Source organism: Orbicella faveolata, unplaced genomic scaffold, assembly GCF_042242905.1.
Source record: "Orbicella faveolata isolate gen_17 unplaced genomic scaffold, um_ofav_v1 contig_3, whole genome shotgun sequence".
NCBI classification, from domain to species: Eukaryota; Metazoa; Cnidaria; class Anthozoa; order Scleractinia; family Merulinidae; genus Orbicella; species Orbicella faveolata.
The window spans coordinates 16,712,337-16,734,433 of NW_028301558.1; the positions used below are offsets into that span (position 1 = coordinate 16,712,337).

The 22,097-nt window shown below is 40.1% G+C and overlaps 1 protein-coding gene across 1 annotated transcript; it reads right to left on the reverse strand.

The window, feature by feature from the left end:
- Window positions 1-1,506: 1,506 nt before the first annotated feature.
- On the reverse strand, window positions 1,507-21,830 carry LOC149106665 (DBH-like monooxygenase protein 1). Its single transcript, XM_089297944.1, has 14 exons — window positions 21,429-21,830; window positions 12,536-12,682; window positions 12,116-12,292; window positions 11,110-11,193; window positions 10,377-10,562; window positions 9,636-9,738; window positions 9,252-9,418; window positions 7,874-7,946; window positions 5,405-5,490; window positions 5,139-5,177; window positions 4,987-5,040; window positions 3,721-3,848; window positions 3,093-3,189; window positions 1,507-2,441 (listed from the first exon to the last, which is right to left on the reverse strand). Exons 1-14 carry the CDS (start codon window positions 21,699-21,701, stop codon window positions 2,283-2,285), a joined length of 1,773 nt encoding a protein of 590 aa, XP_089154070.1. The 5' UTR covers window positions 21,702-21,830; the 3' UTR covers window positions 1,507-2,282.
- Window positions 21,831-22,097: the final 267 nt, after the last annotated feature.

Below are 22,097 nucleotides of genomic sequence, written 5' to 3' on the forward strand. Positions count from 1 at the left end.
ATTAACAAAAAATAATACACTTTTTACGATTGCGACACAAGGAATTGCAGTTTACCGTTTATCGCGTGAACCAATTTTTCAAAAGATGAGTCCCTCGTTGATAAATTTGAAATCTATCCAAGCAAGCTCAGAAACGCCAGGAATTCGACAAAATTTAGATTATAGGGTTTTATGTTAACCCATTGACGAGTGACAAGGCTTGGCCTTTGTTCCACTTCTGAAGTCATCACCTTTGGCCAAACTTGGTGTCATTCATACTCAACTTCTGAAGGAGGAAAAGATTTTTCCAATGACACCCAGATCAGAGTGATCGGCTCAATGGAGCCTGAAATATACACGAACATTTTCAGCAATTTGAGTGAAAATCTCACAGCAAAATTTCCTGCGACTACACGTGGCTACTCCATGGTAAAAATTGCCCGTCTCGATGATGCTTTCTCAGAATGCTTTGAACTGGAAACAAGCCCGGTAGAAGGTCAATCACTGCAGCAAAAAGATAAGATAAGGAGAAAAAGGAAAGGTAAAAAAAAAGAAAAATTAAAAAAACGAAAAGCCTAAAGACGTAGGTCACTTTCTCGTCCAAAAACTTTGATTTCTGCGCATGCCCGAGCAAAAATGTCATAAATCGCGATGCTAGTGGAAAGAAAGGCATACTGTCATGTTGCAAATGCCTTCTTGAGTAGACTGGAGCTAATTTGGCCCTTATCCAGCCTGAAAATCTCCAAAATGTCCTTTCCTTGCGAAAAGCTCTGGGATCAAGGCAATAGGTTAACATGAGAGCTAAGTTTCATTTGGATTGCCCAATCGGAAACTGGAGAAGGCTCGGAAAACGCTGGGGGACTTGAAGGATAATTTTGATACCGTCCAAAATGCTGAATGAAAACCGCATCCCCCAGGTTCGGAGAATACCGCGACACCGCATTTCGAGATTAAAATTACCGAAATACCGCAGGAAAAATTGTCCAATACCGTAATATTGCAAACCTTTATGTCCCCCTCTTTCAAATTTGTCGAATAAGTGGGCACTCGAACCCACGAAAAAGTTACGTTGCGCTACAAAATCCCGATATATAAAAAAATTATGCTAAAACATTAATATATCAGTATACAGGGAAAGCCGGATAATGAAGTAAAAATATGTGCTAAAAGATAAATAAGGGGTGTTAAAAACATAAAAAGCATGCCAAAAATTTGATCAATTAAAAGCTTTCGCACGAATGGAGTTAGATTGCACATTTAGACTTGGTCTCAGTCTGTTTTAAATAACAATAAAAAAAAAAAATTTCGTAAACGAGGCAGACAAACTTGTTCTTTTGCATTTCTTTAAAGCAATAAAATTATTGCCAATAGACCTTTCCATTAAATTCTTCTTTCTCTGAAATCCCGAAATATTTGAAGAAAAAAAACCCATAAGGTTTTCACCTTTACTAAGGCCTACTTATATGCAAAAGTAGAGCTAATTTTATTTTTTAAGTCTTAACGCACCATATATGACTTTAGTAGACATTTGCTCTTAAATTTTCAGTGCAAATCTGCTTTATTGTGCTTTCAGTGTTTTGTTATACAGTGAACCTTCTTTTTACCCCCCGACCCCCCCTCGATAGAAGAACGTCTGATTTCAAGACATTATTGACTGAGTGTGCAATACATAAAAATGCGTGACATCTTACTTTGTAATGTGACATCTTACCAAGACGTTTGTAAAGCAGCTCCTTATTCGTTATACACAGTCAGTAAGCAATATTTAGACTATGAGTAGTCTCTCTTTCGCTTAGTCCCTCGTGTGCGACGCGAAAGAAAACCGTAAGAAAAAACTGGCCGCGCGAGAGAAGCGGAAGATGCACTACTCGTAATCTAATAGCTGCAACTGAGTTTTGGACTAAGTACAGATCCTTATAGATATCTGTACTTGCTTACACTTAAGACAACGCACAAGTCAAACATCTGAGTTGAATTCAATATCCAGAGTCCATAGACTTAGAAAGAGACCTGGGTTCAAATTTTCCAGAAAGTTAACTCATATACCTTACAGTACGGTGCTTGTAAATTTCGTCACCATTTGTTTCATGTGTTTGGACGAAACGTAAGCCGTTACACTTCTAAACAGCGTGTTTAAAAGGCAGAGGAAATAACAAAAAAGTACTAGCTAATTATCTGTCGAAAACAAACAAACTTGATTAGATTTGGGAAGATTAAGGCTGATCGCAAATTGTGCATCGTCGAAGAATTGATTAAATTGATTGAATTAAAATACGTAACTTCTTGGATCCTATGACGTCATATCAGTAAAAATAGGAGATGAACAACATAAAAACCGCTGCCACAAACACAAGGCTGCATGAGGCCAGTTTGTCACAGGAGCTCGAGATCTCCTCACAGACTGGCTCTTTCTTCAACGGAGTATTGATGACTGGCCTGGAGACCAATTTCTTCCAATAATCCTAAGAAGCAGGAGACAAAAGATTATAAAAGGTGCCCATATTCTAGGCCCACTGTGGTGAGAGTTAAAGCCCTGGAAACTTGGTATGTTTCCAGCAGCCAAGTTCACCGCTCACTGCACGTTGTCACATGGGTTCACGCTGGCCGATACTGGAATTCCCTTCGGAAGATGACCCTTGATGCAGTTCAGGTTTTTAGAAACACTAGGATAACTCCATGGTAATAGATGTCCAACAGTAGCAATTAAATAATGAAAGAATGAAAGATGCGAATGCAAACATAACACTACTGGAAAAATGACCTGAAAAAATTTCAGGCTCTGAACGGGATTCGAACCCACGACCTTTCATTCTTTCACTAGGATACTGACAACTTGTTTTACACAAATTTACACGAATTGCGTGCTGCCAAGTGATCTCATAATTTCTCTGTTTCGGTTGATAGGGATGGAGAATAAGTAAGCCTTAAATTCTGAAAGCAAGAAGCAGTGCACAATTGAACAGGAATTGCTACTAAGGTCAGTATCTCATAACTCTGATTCTAGGCGCGCGACTACCAGCCGCTGGACGGGAAAGGAGCCCGCGCTCCTTCCCCGATGCCTCATCTCAAACTGGACTCGAGACTCGATACTTTAATCCTAATTCAATACTCACCGGTAAGCAATAGGCGTAAACGTCGTCCGTGTCTTGATAACTTTTGCGTAGTTCAGAGATCAACTTATCTGTCCATTTTTCTGAAGGGTTCGGGAAACTAAGAAGGAACGATGATAGAGAGGTACAGTCAAGGAATTAATGGTCGTAGAATTACCTGAAATATCTCAAAAAATGGCTTCAAACTGTAGAAGAAATATAAAGAAACACAGCGGAAGGTCCAAAAAGGGGCAAGCCGGGACGAGCAATACTGTACACAATAAACGCGAACTGCATTTGGCTAAACTGGATAAGCATCGGCCTTACTGTAATTTTTTTTCAAGTTTATCTCAATTTGTATGAAAATGGTATTTACGAGGCTAGAAATTCATCCTTGTTTACTATGTGGCCTTAATTTTGCCGCTGATAAAGACTGTTGCTCTGCCAAATTATAGTTGGCAGCTGGAGAATAAACTTATGATAAACAAATTAAATGGTCAAAAAAAAGCATTGATCTGATGGGGGTAAATTGAACTCTTCTAATGGAAAATGGAAAATAAAACACGGCAAACCATTTTCTTTCTGCTGAGTGGACATGGAAAAGTGTGGTCGCTTTATGTATCAAATGCCGTTTTTCATGGCACAAACTTACTCTGCATGTGTTTTGTCAGAAAACTTTTCCCAGGCAGGCTCGTAATTTGACAAGCATCCTGTTAATTTCATTTTCGGGTAGTAAGCGAGGAAAGAGAGGCACATTTCGTTATCTGTACCAAGACCACCCTGAAAAATATATGTAAACAATTAATTCGATATTACACTGCTGCTAACTGTGTCAAATTATTCGCGGCACTTATTGTAAGAAACAAGCATAGACTGCGTAGAGTTTGGTTGGTCTCGGTGCCCACTCCCAGAGCATTCCATTAATTGTGTTCACGTAGTGTAACGCAATCCTAATTGCGTTCTCGAGGAACGAGAGAACTGTACAAGCCCGCGAATGATCCCGACCCGCAAATGATCCCGTAACCGCAAATGATCCCAAACTTGTACCGCAAATGATCGCAGGACCGAAAATGATCCCCAGATTGTACCGTAAATGATCCCGGACCGGAAATGCTCGCCTCGCCATAAAATTTGGAAATGTGAGGACTCAGGAACTTGGACAGTGGACTTAAAATTTATGCAATCGCTTCTTTTTATTACTGTGAAACTCAGAAAAGCATCAACATTTGGATTTGATTCCAAAAGGTTAATTTGGTACTGAACCAATCACAATAAAGTTCAGGACACGCAAACTGTTGACCTGTTTGAGTGTTTTTTTCTCATCAAACGTTTTGGCACTTCCATAGATAGATATTGTTAGAAGAAAATAGTCAATGACTTCACTTTTTAGTTTTTCACTGCAAAACATTACTGATCTAGATGCCGGTCTAGATGGGAAAATCTAGACCGCTTCCAATATCGATTTTAACCAATCAAATTCGTGAATTCAGTAGTACTCAGTCCTTGTGAGACACAGCCGTATAATAAGGGAGAATAATGCCCTACAATTGGCCAATCACTGCAATCAGAGCGCGCGTTATATCGCCGGGCTACAAACACAAGCCATATAATAAGAATACTTAAACTGAGACGGCTGGCCTGAAAAGAGTAATACGAACAAAGGTTTAAAACACGGACAACAGAAATTTTTATGCGGTCCAAGCGACATACTCCCATGCAAAGTTAACCTCTGTTATCGGATCCTGGTTATCTGTGCACTGTATATCATCCTCTGTCACTATTATTTGCTCATTTTATATTGTTTGGAAATGAAACCTTTCTTTCTTTCAGTCACAGCCATTTCATGTTTTCATTGTTTTTTTAGAGTAGCAACTGGTAAATTAAAATAAAGTAAGGGAAAGTATCCAACTCTACATACATTTGTCTGGTTTGCTCCTGTCCGGTATTTACAGACTGTTGTTAAGGAATCTCCCTGTCAAAAAAATATCAAAAACAGGAATAAAGTGACAGGATATCACGTACTGCAAATTCATGTGTATTTTGTGACAACCTTCAGTTATTCTTTCTTACCGGTAAGACTGTTACCTCCCTCCTGAGAGAATGGTACTCCTTCGATCAAAGACAAAAGAAAGGAGATAGTTCAGAACAAAGCTCACCTCAAAACCTTTCGCCACCATGGGGCCGTGTCTCTGCATACATCCATAACTTTTAAAAATACAAGCTTAATCAATTTTACATGTAGTACAATTCTATGCTTAATTAGCCTACGTACCAAGCGTTTCAGTTCGAGGAAAGTTATAATTTTCTCACCTTAATTTGTGTGTGTACCGACTCACCTGAAAGTTGAAGTCATAATGGTCGTCCCTGCCGATCTCTGGAAGTTCCACTCCCTTTCTCACATGTCGAACATATACCCCACGACCTTATTTAAAAAAGGATTAATAAATTCAAGCATACCCTCATATATATAGTTGTAATATTTTCCAGAATTGTTTGTGTATTAGTTAAGCAATAGAGCACTTTTTCCGTGTTTACATAGCCTGATCTAAACCAGTGACGAGCAGGGTTGGGAAATTTGAGACAATGCATAACTTTCGAGAATTCTCCCAACCCTCCAGTGTTTAGATGAGGCTATGTAAATACGGAAAAAGTGCTCTATTGCTTTTATAAAATAATTCTCAAAAATATTCGCTGATCTAAAACGTCACAATCGTGTTTACATACTCTCATCTATAATGGACAATTTATAATGGTAACTGAACTGAGTGGAGTGCAATTTGGTCTGAAATCATACGAGTGATTTCAAAATTGAACGGGTGCACAACACTAGTTCGATTTGAAATCACAAGTATGATTTCATAGCAAAATTGCACGACACGAAGTTCAATTGCCACTTTATTAGATCCATTTTGAAATCGCACAATTTTATCGCCTTAAATTTTAGATTTTTGGTGCATTGTTCCAGTAGCCGGTTTGTTAAAAAAAGCAGAACCAGAAACGCCTTTACGGCCATTTAGTATGCAAAACGATGTCATGTGACGAAAACTCATTCGAGCATGACAAGGAAACAAGCAGTTCTGAATTCAAAACGAAAATATTCTACTTTAGGTACAAAAGTTCAGTTCTCGTCGTCTGAATCAATGATGGAAGGCCTTCCTTTCCTCTATGGTTGAGGCTGAGACTTTCATTGTCTTTAGAGAAGGAATTTGAAGGTGCATCCTGTGTAATTCTGCGATTAATTTCTTTTGAGTTGTGAAACTCCCTCGAATGCACGATGTCCAGTAAACACTGTTTAATGGCATGATTTTAAGGGAATCCAGCTCGTTACCATCTCCGTTTCTTTTTGTGACCTTGGCGTAGGACTCAATACTCAGGACCTTGTCAAGTTCTTGCGGCGCCATTTGTTTCAAGATATTTCAGAGATGGCGGGACTAGCACCGGCTTCGTAAGACGTTCCTCCATTCACCGTTTTGTGCACTGGGGCGTATTTTGACTATGTTTATTCACAGCGACAGAGTTGAGCTTTTTTGTTGCTTCGTTTGAAACTACCGCAAACCTGGAAACATCTACCTTCTTGAGATGGCTCTGAATTTGTTGTTGTGTGGTTTTCGTTTGTTTACGTTTTACTGGACTCGGTATCATACGGATCTTGAGCAGATGTTGAAGAAAAATCGCCAAAATATTCGTCAAAATGGCCACTGAAAGGTGGAAACTTCCATTAAAGTAGGTCTTCAGCCTGAAGGAGCTCATAATCGTCATTCAGAAACTGTAACTAATTAAAGTGGTCAATTTTTTTGGAAAAAAACTACAGTAACAACAAAGTTTTGGCAATAGCGGGTACGTGTAGTTGCAAAATTCTCCACACAATGGCTTTTTGCCTTTCATTTTCCTCAAATTTTATTGACTACTTTAAACTAATCTTGAAATCGGATTGGTTGTTTTGTTTTACTGTCCCATTTTCATTGGTTGAGAAAAAGATGCGATTTAGAGCAAAAAATAGTGTGATTCGTGAATAAATCGCACCACTGAGAGCCAATCAGATTGCAAGGATAACCAGTGATTTCAAAATTGATTTAATAAATAATGGTAATAGGACTGAGTGGAGTCCAATTCGGTCTGTAATCATACGAGTGATTAACAAAATCGGACGACCGCGAAGCGGGAGTCCGATTTGTTAATCACGAGTATGATTACTTACTGAATTGGACTCCACTCAGTCCTATTACCATTATATCATAACGATTACAATTTCCCACAAAAGTAAAAGTTTGATTTGATAGAGAGGTTTTTATTGTCATTTTAAATATCATAATTATAAAATATGGAGAACAGCTCGCAAAATGGCTGTCAAGTCTCTTTCAAAACATTCACCAGAGACTAAACCTCCACAATTTTACAAAGTCAGTCTCAGTCAGTGGTTACTATAGTGATTGCAATCAATGTTGTGATCGGTGGATTTAGTGGAGAGGACTTAAAATGATTGGCTCATGTAACTGTCCGATTACAGGTGTCCGATTACAGCCAACTGTCCGATTACACTGTCCGATTACAACTTTGCAGGTTAATTAGAGCAAAATACAGCAGTTTATGCACCAATCACATTTGAAGAAATTGTAATTGTTATGATTAATGGAGTAATCGTGCTCGTTATTTCAAATCGGCCTCGCACCCGTCGTTCGTCCCCTTTTAAAATTACTCCAGCGATTACTCACTGAATCGTGCGACACGCAGTCCAATTACTATTACTTATCATTCATTCAGACAGTAAGATATATGGTCTACTAGCGCTAGTTCTTGCCTCTAACCTGTCAAGTGAGTGTGAAGAACAATGGCAAATATCCGGATTCCTCCACCTGGCAGTGTTGACCCTTTTAGACCCTGTGAAATAAAACTGATGTCATGGCAGGGTAAAGTCCGTGTCGGGCCGAGTGGCCCATACAACTAGCCCGTGCTTAGCCCGGTTTCTGTAGCACTAAGCGACTACGAGTATTTCTACTCCTCCCTGGATGAGATGGGTTAGTCCGTCGCAGGGTTATCCCCAGCATCTAATCCGCCAGTACCCATTTGAACACCTGGGCCGGTTTGTTCAAACCCGATTAAGCTAAGCCAGGATTAACAAGAATTTTAACTTCAGTTTGGTAATTTTTGGGTGAGGTTTTCAATTTATATTGTCTGTCCTTCAGTTTTGAGTTTGAATAATCTCAAATTACACAAAACATAAGCAGTAAAAAACATTTTTGTCCAAGAAAAAATTATACTTCGGTTAACTTTTAAACCTGGAATAGCGTTAATCTCCCTTTTAACAACTCGGTCCAGGGCTGGAAAGGGGCACGGTGAGAGAAACGCGTGTCTTGCCTAAGAGCACAACTCAATTTCCTCGACCAACACTCGAATCTCCACACTCAAAAATCCGTCAAGGTTAAAGCAAATGAAATCATGACCGTGACGTTGTTTGGACATCTGATCATAATTAGAATAGATTTTCACTCTTTTATTCCTCCGTTTTCTCTTTAGTTTTAGTTTCGATTGAGGAGACGGATCAAACATTCAGTCAAGACAGTGTTTGACTACATTTCCAAACACGTCAAAGTCTGTCAAAAATACTCCGCTGTGCGTCGTATTTTCAACTCTCTTCACGGGATTTGGAGTTGTGGTCAAACACGGTCTTTCGTGTATGATAAATCACTTCCAGCTCGCTAATTATCAGACCACCAACAAAAATGTCGGGCAATAATATTAAATAGCTAGCTCTCAGTATGTAGTTCATACGAGCAAAATCCCGAACGTGATTAGATCATGCTACGCATTCTATTGAGCTCAATAAAAATGACAGGCAGCTTCAGCTTTATTATGCCGCATGCTTGGGAATTTCGCATACTAAAACACTATTTCATGCATAGGGAAGAGATTGACGCCTTTCAACCGTGATTCCTTCTTAGCTCTTTTCATGATCAAAGCTTGCATTTCTGTTGGTCTCTGGGATTCAAAGAAACAAGTACAAAAACAACATCATTAACAGCAGCTACAACAGAGGTAGAGGAAAACGCTAAAATCTTTTCCAACATCCCCGTATCGTACACCTAGATACCGAAATAATACATGTTAATCAGTTAACCAGCGGCAGCAATCGAATCGTTTACCACAAAATGTAGAAAATAACTGAAGCTAAACACGGAAACAAACCTCAGCAGTGCATTCTTCAACGCAATAGCCCTCCGTTATCCAGTTATCTTGATAGGGTGGGATGACAAGGGACCCCGGCACATTCAATCCAACTGTTAACATAGCAGCCTGGTACTTTCTAAGTTGGCTTGTGTAGTGAAAACGTAAACCAGAACTGTCGATGATACCTGGAACGAAAAGAGTAAATGATTATTTTATAGTCAGGGCCATGGAGCGTATTTTGAACGGTGACAGGAACTGAAAAGGCCCGTAGCAACCCGCTACGCTCTACGATTTTAAGATGCGTGCCGGCCAACAGGCGACCAAATTATTCAACGCTCGCTCAGCAAAAAGATTTGTCGCGACAGCAAAGCGCTTAAAACATTTTTACTCCGCAAACGTTACCTGCTTTGTTTTCATAGTTATCGTAGTGGATTTCCAAGACTGCAATCTTTGGGCTGTCGTGCTCTCCAATGGATAATCCCACGTGCTCAGGATAATAGAACGACTGTGAATCAGGTAAGTGATATCATTAGAACAAGCGTACATCTGAGACAACATAAGGGAAGACTGCCAAGACAAGTGTATGGGTTGACAGAGACATACAGCCGATATGCCGCCTTGGTTTACAGCGTTAAGTTCTTTGATACTGGGCATCCATGTTATAGTCAATTGACATGCACTCGTCAAAATAAGGTACTCGATGACCACTATCACGTGACCATATCGAGGGATCAAGTTTAGAGCTTAACGAGATCACGTGTATTTTAAAGTTGACCGCTGACGAAGAGCTGGTTTCCGATTGGATCGCGGACTCATGTCAGGTCAACTTATTGTAACAGGGCTAGGTTGATCGGAAACCGGTTAACGTTAACCCAGGATTAAAAGCTAACCAAAGTAAATATTTTTCGTGTATAAAAATGCTTTTCACTGTTTTTGTTTTGGGAAGTTTGAAATTATTCAAATTTAAAACAAAAGGCCAAACAATATAAACAGAAAATCTAACCCAAAGTTACAAAACTCAAATCAAAATTCTCGCTTATCCTGGATTAGCTTAATCGGGCTTTGAACAAACTGGCCCAGGAGCTCCGCTTTTTAGCTAATATATTATGGATGATCATGTGCACAACACTTTGTAACCAATACCGCTCCTCCAACTGCCCAGGCCACAATCACAGTAGGCCCAGCACAATCCTCTACCGCAGGCGGCATGTCTGGAGAATCAAGTATGCCTTCATAGCTCAGGTTACTCCTCGGGAAATCATCGCTGCACTCATAAAGAACTATGTGGTGTACAACCCCCTCGTTACCTTCCTGAATTATAGGATCAATCTGAAATGGGAAACAAATTAAAATTAAAGTAGGCAAGTGTACTCTCGCGTTAGGGATCAATTGGAATCGACCAGAAAAAGTGCCTTGCTTGATGGACGTGTCCACTGCAATGGTATCAAATTAACGATTTATTAAAAGAAAAATGTTTAGAGAATAACGAAATTACCAACTCACAACGTGACCGGCTCTCAGTCGGCTCCGGCGGATAGCTTAATTGGTAGAGCACTGCACCAGTATCGCTGAGGTCACGGGTTCGAATCCCGTGCAAGCCTGAACATGAATCGTTTTAGGCTTTAATTTCACAACTGCTTAAGTTGTTTGTATAATGGCGAGTCTGGGATGACCAATCATGTCTTCGTATCATTTTTCTTCACAGCTCAAATACATGATCTTTCATTCACTTGTGCATCCTTTCCTTTTCTTCTAACCAACTATTTTTGCGACGCTATTTACAGCTAAGAGTCGTTAAGAGGGGTTAAGTATCAAAAGCACTATCAGTAAACTAATCAGGAGTCTAATTGCTATAGCTGAAAGTAAGTCACCATACCCGAATGATGTCATGTCTCCTCTGGAATTCTGGAAACTCGAACACACGGTAATAGTAAGTGGTTCTTTTAGTCGGTAAAGCTGTCTACGAGAGATAAAGAAAAAAAGAAAGGCTAAATGTTAGGAAAAACAAAAGAAAGCGCATGATAAAAGCAGTGTTTCTATAAATCCGTAAAATAGCCAACGTAGCAAGCGTTCCCCGATTATTAAGGCACGCAAAGTCGCGCACAACCCTTGAAGGCGAGAGAAATGTAATCTTCCATGGGAAAAACAAAGGTGGTGATTGGCACGTTAAATTTACACATACATTTTAGCGCACGAAAACCTTAACAACGCTCAAAAAACTTACAAAAACGTCTAAAATTTTCAAACCTAGCATATACAACACGATAAGCACAGGGACAGTTAATGCAAAATTATGGCTATCCCTGTATGAGGTTCGTATTTCATGGCGGTAAAATGTACCGCCGCCATATTTTTCCTCCGGAGGAAATATCCTCGCTTGCCCCAGTTTTCAAGCGGCCAAAATGCCACAGTTGAAAAGTCTAATCTGCACGGAAAGACCCAGGATCACCTCAATAGACACACTAAACTAGCCATCTGATTGCGCACGGCAAGCAATGAGAATTTAATTTTGGGAAACCGCAATGAAAACTGAGAAGTTTCATTGAAGTTACCTGACACTATTCTCTAAAAGAATTTAAAAACAGTTTCTTCATAGGAACACTCGGAGGTTTGAAAGAAGCCCAGAAAGTCAATAGAAACGGCATTTGCAACAGCTAGCGCTTATCTTCTCAATTAGGCATTTTTGATTTTCCCAAGCTCCCACTAATGTTTTTGTAACTCGAATGAAACACGTACGAAAAATGCATTCGAACTTTCCGTTGCGTTGCCATAAAGAACTGAACGCCCCTGTTGATGAGCTTATATACTCTTGCGATATCCGAAATCGTTTTCTCAGCACAAATCAAGCAAGCGGCTGGCTGTTTTCGTCTCAACAATTTTACCTTGTTATTAGTAAAGTTGAAAGTCTTGGTGTCATCAGGTAGTTTGGGGATATTGTCTATAGTATTGAGCAGGAATACACTTCTAGCTCCTCTGCTTTTGAAATCGTGTGGTGGAATGTTGTCTTCAGAGGAAGGGTCGTCTGGATGAAATGCGTAGATGAGTTTAGTTGTTCCTTCCTGTAGAAAAACAAAAATATCACAACAGAGTAATTACTAGCGACCAGTTGATTGCTTAGTGTATTATATATATACGACGTTATGCCAGCCTTGCAATAGTCTTCGACTTATCATCGTTTTACTTTTCAGGTTTAGCTGGGTAGATCTCCTGTGAGATCCAACGTTCAATCAAGCAGGATCTTCGTTCACGGCTTTGCAGTTTATCAGTAGCTTCAATGAATCGGTACACGGGCAAATATTTACCTGAACTCCGTTGTCCTCGGGATCGCAAGTTTCAAACTTTCGTTTAAACGTCAGTGTAGTTTTGCCACCACTCTCCAGCAGAGATATTAGCTCATAGTTCTGCTGAGAATCTATCTGGGGTGTCATGTGACCATCCGCATGACGGTCCTGCAAAAGATCAGTGATCCCTTGCAGAATTAGTCTGAGAACCGTTGTCAGCTTGCATACATATTGAGTAAAAAGATTAATAGCCTCTTTACTGTCTCTCTATCAAATTGGTATACATATATGGCAAACTCGCGTGGAGAAGCAGGGGAAATTTCAAGTCTTAAGGTAATTCCTCTGAAATAAAAGTGACAATAGATTTTTGTTCAACCTTTGTCCACTGAATATTTGTCATATGATAACTTCAATTTTGAAATAAAAAAGGGGGGTGCCCATGCTCATTAAGGAGCAGTGACGCATTGAAAATGCCCCATTTTGGCATTATTTAATGCTTATTATAAAAACGCATTCCCAGTAATTGTAAAATCTTTGTGAGCCCAGACTCATAAGAAAACGCATTAACCTACAGTCAATACATTGTGTCGGACACAAATAAACATTTTAAGTTTGATTCAGACAGAAAGCCAAATCCTTGATTAAAAAATTGAACCAAATTTCTTGACGTGGTTACCGACTGCAAGATAGAAAAGACCACAGTGTATCTGCTATTTTTCTTATTTATTCAATTTTCAGCAATAGAAATTAGATCAGTCTTTTCTCACGCGAAGCTTATGATTAGTTGATTACAATGACTGGAAAAAAAATTGGGCTGCCCGTGCTCGTTGGTGAGCTAGAGCCATTTTTCGACTGAAAGAGTTCAATATCAAGGCAAATCCGTCGTGTTTTCAATATGCGCGAGCACGAGCGCGCGCTAATGACGCCATAAATTATGTGCAGTAAGGATGCGCAATGCAAATGTGAGGAATGATCTTAAAGACGTTCGCGCTAATTGTTTCTGCGCATACTGCGCACGCAAATTCACACGCCGCGTCATGCATCGAGCGCGGTAAGGCGTTGCCTGGATTTAACGATCTTGGACGTTCGGCGACCCCCATTTTTCTTTTAATGGATCATTTTCTCTACCGATTTTCTACGTTTAGCGAAAAAATGAAGAAAATCTATCGAAAAGAAGTTAGAAGTTTTTGCAAAATGCACCATCGAATTCCGTTCTTTTTTGCTCTTCGTTTATCTGTACGGCGATTTCAAATGCCTCTTAACTTCAAGGGTTAAGTTTTGTGAAAACGTTGGCAACATTTGCAATTATTAATGCAACTGATTCACTTATACAAAATGTTACTAGGATAGTTTGTTTCCGTTGATTCATCCTTGATATTTTGAGCTAAAAGCCCTGGAAGACTGATTCACTTGCGCCATGTTTTCAAAATCAGACTAGTTTTCCACATGCTTTATCTCTGAAACAAAGTCCATAAGTCATTATCTGTCCGTAGTAGAAGTTTGAAGAAAATCTATCGAGTAGAACATTTTCGCGCGAACGTCCTTAAAAGTGCGTCCATGAGAAAACCAGGCAGGAGGTGATACAACTCGAATCACTGATTTCGCTCAAACTTGGTAAAAAAAACATTGGGATTTGGTGAGTTAATGATTATGGCAAAAAATTAGGTCAAAATATTTTATTCCCTTTAAGTTAGGGAGATTCCCAAAAATGGTCATTTGTCACTAATTCACGCATATTAAATTAGCTGTCTTTGGTTTAGTATTTGTACAACAAGAAAAGCCATGTCAAAATGAAATTCAAAGCAAAGATATTCATTTGTAGGCAATTTGATTTCTCTCCGTGGCTTCATCTTAAGTAAGGTGCATATTTGGTGGAGTTTTGATCAATAACTTTTAATTGATGGCAAGTATCTGCAATAGGCAACAGCAAATACATACAACATGGATAATAAGAGCAATCAATAAAGTTCTCACAATAGCCATGACATGTTTTCAGACATGTTTACAAAGGTTTTTACGATTTATGGCCATTTCATGAACATCCACTGAATAAATAAATAAATAAATAAATAAACAAATAAATAATACTTTATTTATATAGCGGTATTTCTATCGCTATTTAATAGCGCTTTACAAAAGCCCTTTTTCTGTCTTAAACAAACTCGAAATCAACAAGAAATATCTTGCTAAGTATTTTCCTATCAATTTCCAATATAAATTCGGCGAAAAGAAGCACTTGAGAAATTTGTTTCAAATATTTTCAGAGCTATATTTTGTGGCATTCTCACAACATCGAAAAAAAAAATAATAATAAAATTAAATAAAATGCGACAGAAGAAGATTCAAAGCAAAAGTTCGTTTAACTTCGAGTTAGTATGATTTTAGGTGTAAAATACTGAAAGGAAGTACTACATGCAGGTCACTTAGACGCGATTTCGTGTTCTCTTTGATGGTTGGATAGCGAAATGTTCATCTGTTCGGTTGCTTCGAGCCGAGTTTTTTTCAGAGAATATCCATTGTCATCCCGCTTTCATCATCAGAGATTTATCATCAGGTTGTCAAGAAAGCTATTCAAAAGGCCGATCATAATCCAGGAAGAGCCATGACTAGTGCTTTAAAATGCAGATTCCTTTCAAAGCCCACCACAAAAAAAATATAACTTAATATAACTTAACTCGACTCAGTGAATTCTGAATGCAACAAGCCGTTAACGCAATGAGGCATGAAAAGAGAATTTACATTTTGATAATCGAAATACACGAATTATTTTTCTTCCTTCCTCGTGGTACTGATTTGCTACAAGAATATATTGGAAAAAAAAAGTTGTCTGTGTCTCTATCGAGTTTTAGTATAAATCTACCAGCATTCTATCACGAATGCCGTTCCCTGATTCGCTATGCTACTCACTAGGTATTCTGTTGTAGATAGTGAGTAGAGTGGCAGTGTGCGGTTGTTAACAAAATGACGGCCGCTTCTTCGCGTTTACGAGGTGTCTGTGAGGGGATTTTGACAAAATTTTTTAACGACTAGTAGATATATCCTCAAACAATTAGGTTATTCGCTTTCGTGACATTTGACGAGGGCACAGCCCTAATCAAGCATCACGCGATAGCAGTCGAAGGCGAACAATCTAATTGTTGAATAGAACATTTGTAACTAAAAGTTTGGGTAAACAATTGACTGTTTTTCATGATCAAACTTAACGATTGTATTTTATCCAGAAGCTTATCTACGGTAGCCGATATGAACAACACAGAATCAGAAATCTCACAATACGGATACAAAAAGGGGCATAACATATAAAACAGAATCACAAAGTCCGCAACACTTTAAACACAAACACAAAACCAACAAACACGAACACAAAACGTCATTTTAAAATCAAACCAAGAACACGGATGTTACTAAAACGAGGAATGGGGAATGGCAAATGGAGAATGGGAAATGGAAAAGGAGGAATGGGGAATGGGGAATGGGGAATGGGGAACGGGGAATGGGGAATGGGGAATGGGGAATGAAAAACGAGGAATGGGGAATGGGGAATGGGGAATGGGGAATGAAAAACGAGGAATGGGGAATGGGGAATGGGGAATGGGGAATGGATAGTGGGGAGTGGCGAATGGGGAATGGGAAATGGGGAATGGGGAATGGATAGTGGGGAGTGGGGAATGGGGAATGGGGAATGGGGAATGGGGAATGGGGAATGGGGAATGGGGAATGGGGAATGGGGAATGGAGAATGGAGAATGGAGAATGGGGAATGGGGAATGGAGAATGGAGAATGGAGAATGGGGAATGGGGAATGGGGAATGGAGAATGGGAAATAGAAAATGGGGAATGGGGAATGGGGAATGGGGAATGGGGAATGGGGAATGGGGAATGGGGAATGGGGAATGGGGAATGGGGAATGGGGAATAGGAAATGGGGTCAAAATAAAAAATAGGTCAAAATAAAAATCAAAACCGGTCAATAGATAAAGTCCAGAATCTGGGAAATGAAAGAAGGTAAATATGCAAAGACTCTCGCAAAAAATCTTTTCACAATTTTTCTTATGCGAGATATGCGGAGAAATTTTGTACCCAAATTTATAGAGATTTATATGGAGACGCCATGCTGGTGCCCATCCATATGGGCACCAACATGGCGGCCGGAAACCAACAGAAACATCTGTCACTGAGTTTTGCAACAAAAGCGTGAATTTATCCCTCGAGAAACTCTAAAATATTAAAATAATACTTTTTCTAAGACATGAACTGTTCAGATAGCCAAGTTCCCCGAAATAAGTCACTTTTTTAACCATCATGACAACTCTCTAGTCCGTCATGTAAATGCCGCGTTACGCAAAGGCTTAGAAATTCAAGGGTAGTGTATCACGAAACCAAGAACCCATTCGGAGCGAAAATTTGTATGAATATAAGTTTTCAGCTGCTCTTATACATCATTTAAGTAAAATCTCAGGAAGATCAATAGTTTTGTTATTCGAATTTTAGTGACGTCATGTGAAAACCAGCTATAGGAAATGGAGAATGGGGAATGGGAAACGGAGAATTGGTAACGGGGAATGGGGAATGGGAAATGGGAAATGGGAAATGGGCAATGGGCAATAGGAAATGGAGAATGGGGAATGGGAAATGGAGAATGGGGAATAGGAAATGGAGAATGGGAAATGGAAAATGGGGAATGAGGAATGGAGAATGTGGAATGGGGAATGGGGAATGTGGAATGGGGAATGGGGAATGGAGAATGGGAAATGGAAAATGACGAATGGGTAATGGGGAATGGAAAATAATGAATGGGGAATGGGGAATGGGGAATGGGGAATAGGGAATGGAGAATGAGGAATGGGGAATGGGAAATGGAGAATGGGAAATGGGGAATGGGGAATGGGGAATGGGGAATGGGGAATGGGGAATGGGGAATGGGGAATGGGGAATGGGAAATGGGGAATAGAGAATGGGGAATGGGAAATGGAAAATGGGAAATGGGAAATGGGGAATGGGGAACGGGGAATGGGTATGGGGAATGATAAATGAGGAATGGGGAATGGGGAATGAGAATTTTTTACATTAAGTTTAAGTGGAAAAAAAATTTCAGCGGCTATTACCGATATCTACGGTTTATTTTTTTTGCAACGGCGTGTAAGCCGATTAAATGACAAAGTTGCGTAAACAAACCCACTTGTAAGCCAATTTACTGCAGGAAGAAGAGGCTCAGGGTCAGTCCGTATAGTGAAAAACTGTGACCTCAGGCTTGAAAATGCTGCCCTCGCCCTGCGGCCTCGGGCAGCATTTTCAAGACCTCGGTCACAGTTTTTCACTAAGTTTACCTCTCTGATTCTTGCTGTATTTTGTAGACAATTTCTGTGGAATACACGTAACGGATTTCCTCGCTATGTGCTACTCAATTTGCGCTCGAAAAAGTCTGATTTCGAGTAAATTGTTTTTGTACGTAATACAAAGTACTTCCAACTTTGCACGAAATTTCACACCGGAAAAACAATTTTGGAGAACTTAACTGGTGAACGAAATGGAACTAACATAAAGTAGTTCGAAATAAATCTGTTCTGTAGAGGAGGTGTAAGCCGATTAAATAACAAATTTGCGTAAACAAACCCACTTGTAAGCCAATTCACTGCAGGAAGAAAAGGCTCAGGGTCGGTCTGTATAGTGAAAACCCGTGACCTCAGGCTTGAAAATACTGTTCACCATGGAGATCGAGAATAACAGCAAGATCGCCTTTCTCGACACCTCAGTTTATAGAGAACCTGATGGCCGCCTTACCACCAGTGTCTACAGGAAACCTACACATACTGATCAGTACCTAGCGTATGATTCACACCACGTCAGTCAGTAAAGCGCGGTATTGTGAAGTGTCTGTACGAACGGGCTAAACGTCTCGTGACCAAACCATCAGTAGCCGCTGGAGAGAAGAAACATCTGTCATCTGTACTTGTTTCTAACGGATATCCCTCCTCGTTTGTACAGAAGAACACAAAGACACGAACAATCCCAAGAAGAGAGCCCGTCGCGGAATTTAAATCCACCGCCGTTTTACCTTATGTCCAAGGAGTTTCGGAGTCTCTCCGCCGCTGCCTAGAACAACAAGGCATTCGCACCGTCTTCAAGTCCGACACGACACTTCGGTCACACTTAGTGCGACCCAAAGGACACCGTCAACCCGGCTAAACAAGATGGTGTTGTCTACAGGATTCCCTGTGAGTGCGGCAAAGTCTACATCGGAGAAACAGGGAGATCTATGCAGGAGAGAATCAAAGAACACGACAGGAATACACGACTCGCCCGTACCCAGACCGCCGCCATTTCTGAACACACCCACGAGACCGGCCACTATCCTATTTGGAATGAGGTCAAGTTTATTGATCGAGATCCTCACTGGTACACACGTAGGGTCAAGGGAGCTATTCACATAAGACTTCACCCTAAAAACATCAACAGGGATAGTGGAATTGAAATTCCTGAAGCATGGATGCCCACGATCAAAAAACACAACAACAGGAGAACGGTATAACAGCGGACCACAGAGAGAACAGCTACTCGTCGGAACAATGGAACAATAGGAGGATCGAAATGCACCAATCACAGCCGACCTTTGTGATATAAATGATACCGTGCAATCAGTCGACCTTATCACCTGAAGAAGACTAGCAGTAAGCAGTCGAAACGTCGCGATCTACATCTAAAGTGACTACACCGTGTGACAAACGATAATGCACTTTGTGAAGTATGAAATAATTCATATTTGAACTGCGGTAGTAGATGAAAGTGAAGTATGATCATCGCAGTAAATTTTCCAATTTAAGCAACTGGAAAGAAGAAGCCTGAAAAAAATCAGGGCTTCAACGGGATTCGAACCCGTGACCTCCGCGATACCGGTGCGATGCTCTACCAACTGAGCTATGAAGCCACACATTGGGAGCGAGGTCAATTAATTGAGTTCATATCTTCCCGTGAGTGAAATGATGTGAAGCCTTCACATCATTTCACTCACGGGAAGATATGAACTCAATTAATTGACCTCGCTCCCAATGTGATGTGAAGTACTTCACATCATTTCACTCACGGGAAGATATGAACTCAATTAATTGACCTCGCTCCCAATGTGTGGCTTCATAGCTCAGTTGGTAGAGCATCGCACCGGTATCGCGGAGGTCACGGGTTCGAATCCCGTTGAAGCCCTGATTTTTTTCAGGCTTCTTCTTTCCAGTTGCTTAAATTGGAAAATTTACTGCGATGATCATACTTCACTTTCATCTACTACCGCAGTTCAAATATGAATTATTTCATATATACTTCACATCATTTCACTCACGGGAAGATATGAACTCAATTAATTGACCTCGCTCCCAATGTGTGGCTTCATAGCTCAGTTGGTAGAGCATCGCACCGGTATCGCGGAGGTCACGGGTTCGAATCCCGTTGAAGCCCTGATTTTTTTTCAGGCTTCTTCTTTCCAGTTGATTAAATTGGAAAATTTACTGCGATGATCATACTTCACTTTGATAATGCACTTTATTATTAATATTGAAATAGTTTTGCATGATATCAGTCGACCGTAACCCGCTGTCAGCAGAAAATCTGCCTTGTCATCCTCGATAATTTAAATTTAATTAACAACAACAACTTTTATTTAAATACGTTGTACAGGCATATAAGTAACCTGCTTTGTACTAAGTACTATTATTCCAGACGGTAAGAACTTTTAATCCGGACGTCGTAGTGTATTAAGGTCACAGATAGGTCACAGATAACGTTAAAATGTGGTAAGAACAATACAGTGACACACGAGGCGATAGCCGAGTGTATCTCTGAAGTTCTGATATTTCAAGAAACAAAAAGGAATGTTAATGACGTCATCTATGCGTGTGTCTTCTAATAGATCATAAGTACGAACCAATTAAAACGCGAAAATAGTTTGACTTATTATGTAATAAGGTTTCTGTGCATTTTACAGAGGAAAAGTTAGCACAAATGATTGTAAAGTTTCTTTTCGTAAACGATGTACTGTTTTGTTTTCTTTTGTCCACATATCGGTGAAAGAATCTCATATCGAAGGTCTTGAAAAGTCAAATGTAGACAAGGTTTTTAAAAGAAATAAATCCACCTGAGAGTTTCTTTCAAAGTATCCAGCGTCTTCACACTCCTTGAAACCTGGGCTCAGAACTTTTCTTTCTGAAGGAAGGCATTCCCGCTCACACACTTTTCGTAATATATGGCGACGCAATTTATAATGTCGCGTACTTCGTTCGGTAGGACGCTTTCACCGCTATTTGATGTGGCCATACTGGCCAAAATTAAACAAGCCAAAGCCGAAGGAAAAGGTCGAACGACTAAGAAACTAGAAGAGATCGGGTGGTCAAGATTACAGATGCACGCGTCAAAAAATGTCGAAAATAAACAGATTGGTCTCTCGACAGATGTCATTGATGTCAGAGGCCAACATAAAAGCTTAAAGACCTCATACAGTCTGATATAGTCGAGCGATAATGAATATGTTTGACAGAACCTGGCAGGGTACAGAGCCGTTACTATTCATTACCTGAAACCTGAAACAGAATTGAAATCCCGTATCCCGCTCTTTTCCCCTTGCGAATCTCGCATCCCAACCCCATAAAAACACAAAATCCCGCTCCCGCTTGAAATTGAAATTTCCGCTTCCCACCACTGTTTTCTGCTTAAATCCCGAATACCACCCCGAAAAAAAAGCCAAATCCCGCATCCCACCGGCCAAAGCTATTTTGGACCCTCTCCGAACGTATTGAGTCACAGCAACCTTGTCCAAAGTTTACGTAACTCGACTTGTATTTTTGCAGTTTTTGCAAGAATCAGGCATTAACGTAACAGAGCAACCTACTGGAGCGTATCAAGCTAATTCGAAACTTTGAACGCGTTTGTTACCTTGAAGTAAGGTTTACCATCCTTTACCCAGCCGATCACAATATCAGCTCCTGCCATTCTGCCTTGCCCACTGGAGATTCCAAATCCGACCCATCCAGCTGTTTGGGCTTCCACCGTGAAATAAATTTCCTTGTTTGCAGTGCTAATATTCCAATACAACTTCACTTTTTGGTCTTCATCCAGAGGAGAAAAGAACGAATCCCCCTGCTCAAGATCAGCTAAGGATTTTGCTAAACACATAGAAATCAACAAAACGTAAGCCAGTGTCTTCATGATCCCTTGTAATCAACTGAGGAGTAGAAGAGTAAAACGTCAAGCAAGCTACTCGTTGCAATTAAGTTGTTCTTGCGACTTGCACGCACTTTACAATAACTGTCACGAACGCACTGACGCAATACAGTATATCACTGATTTACATACAAATTTGAAGTGCTTCAGAGCGTGACCGCTGCGCAGGTATCTCGGTTCGCTTGCCACGCCATATACCTCTGTTTTGAGGTAATTTGTCTACTTCAGGGTCCTACAAGAGGCTATGCGTTAAAAAATTAAGTAACTATGAACGAAATGTTTTTTTATATATATATATTTTGTTTGCTTCGTTACGAATTATCGGATTTTCTGGCGTCGACCCTGCTTTTCCGGAGCTTGCGAAAATGACATAGTTGGATT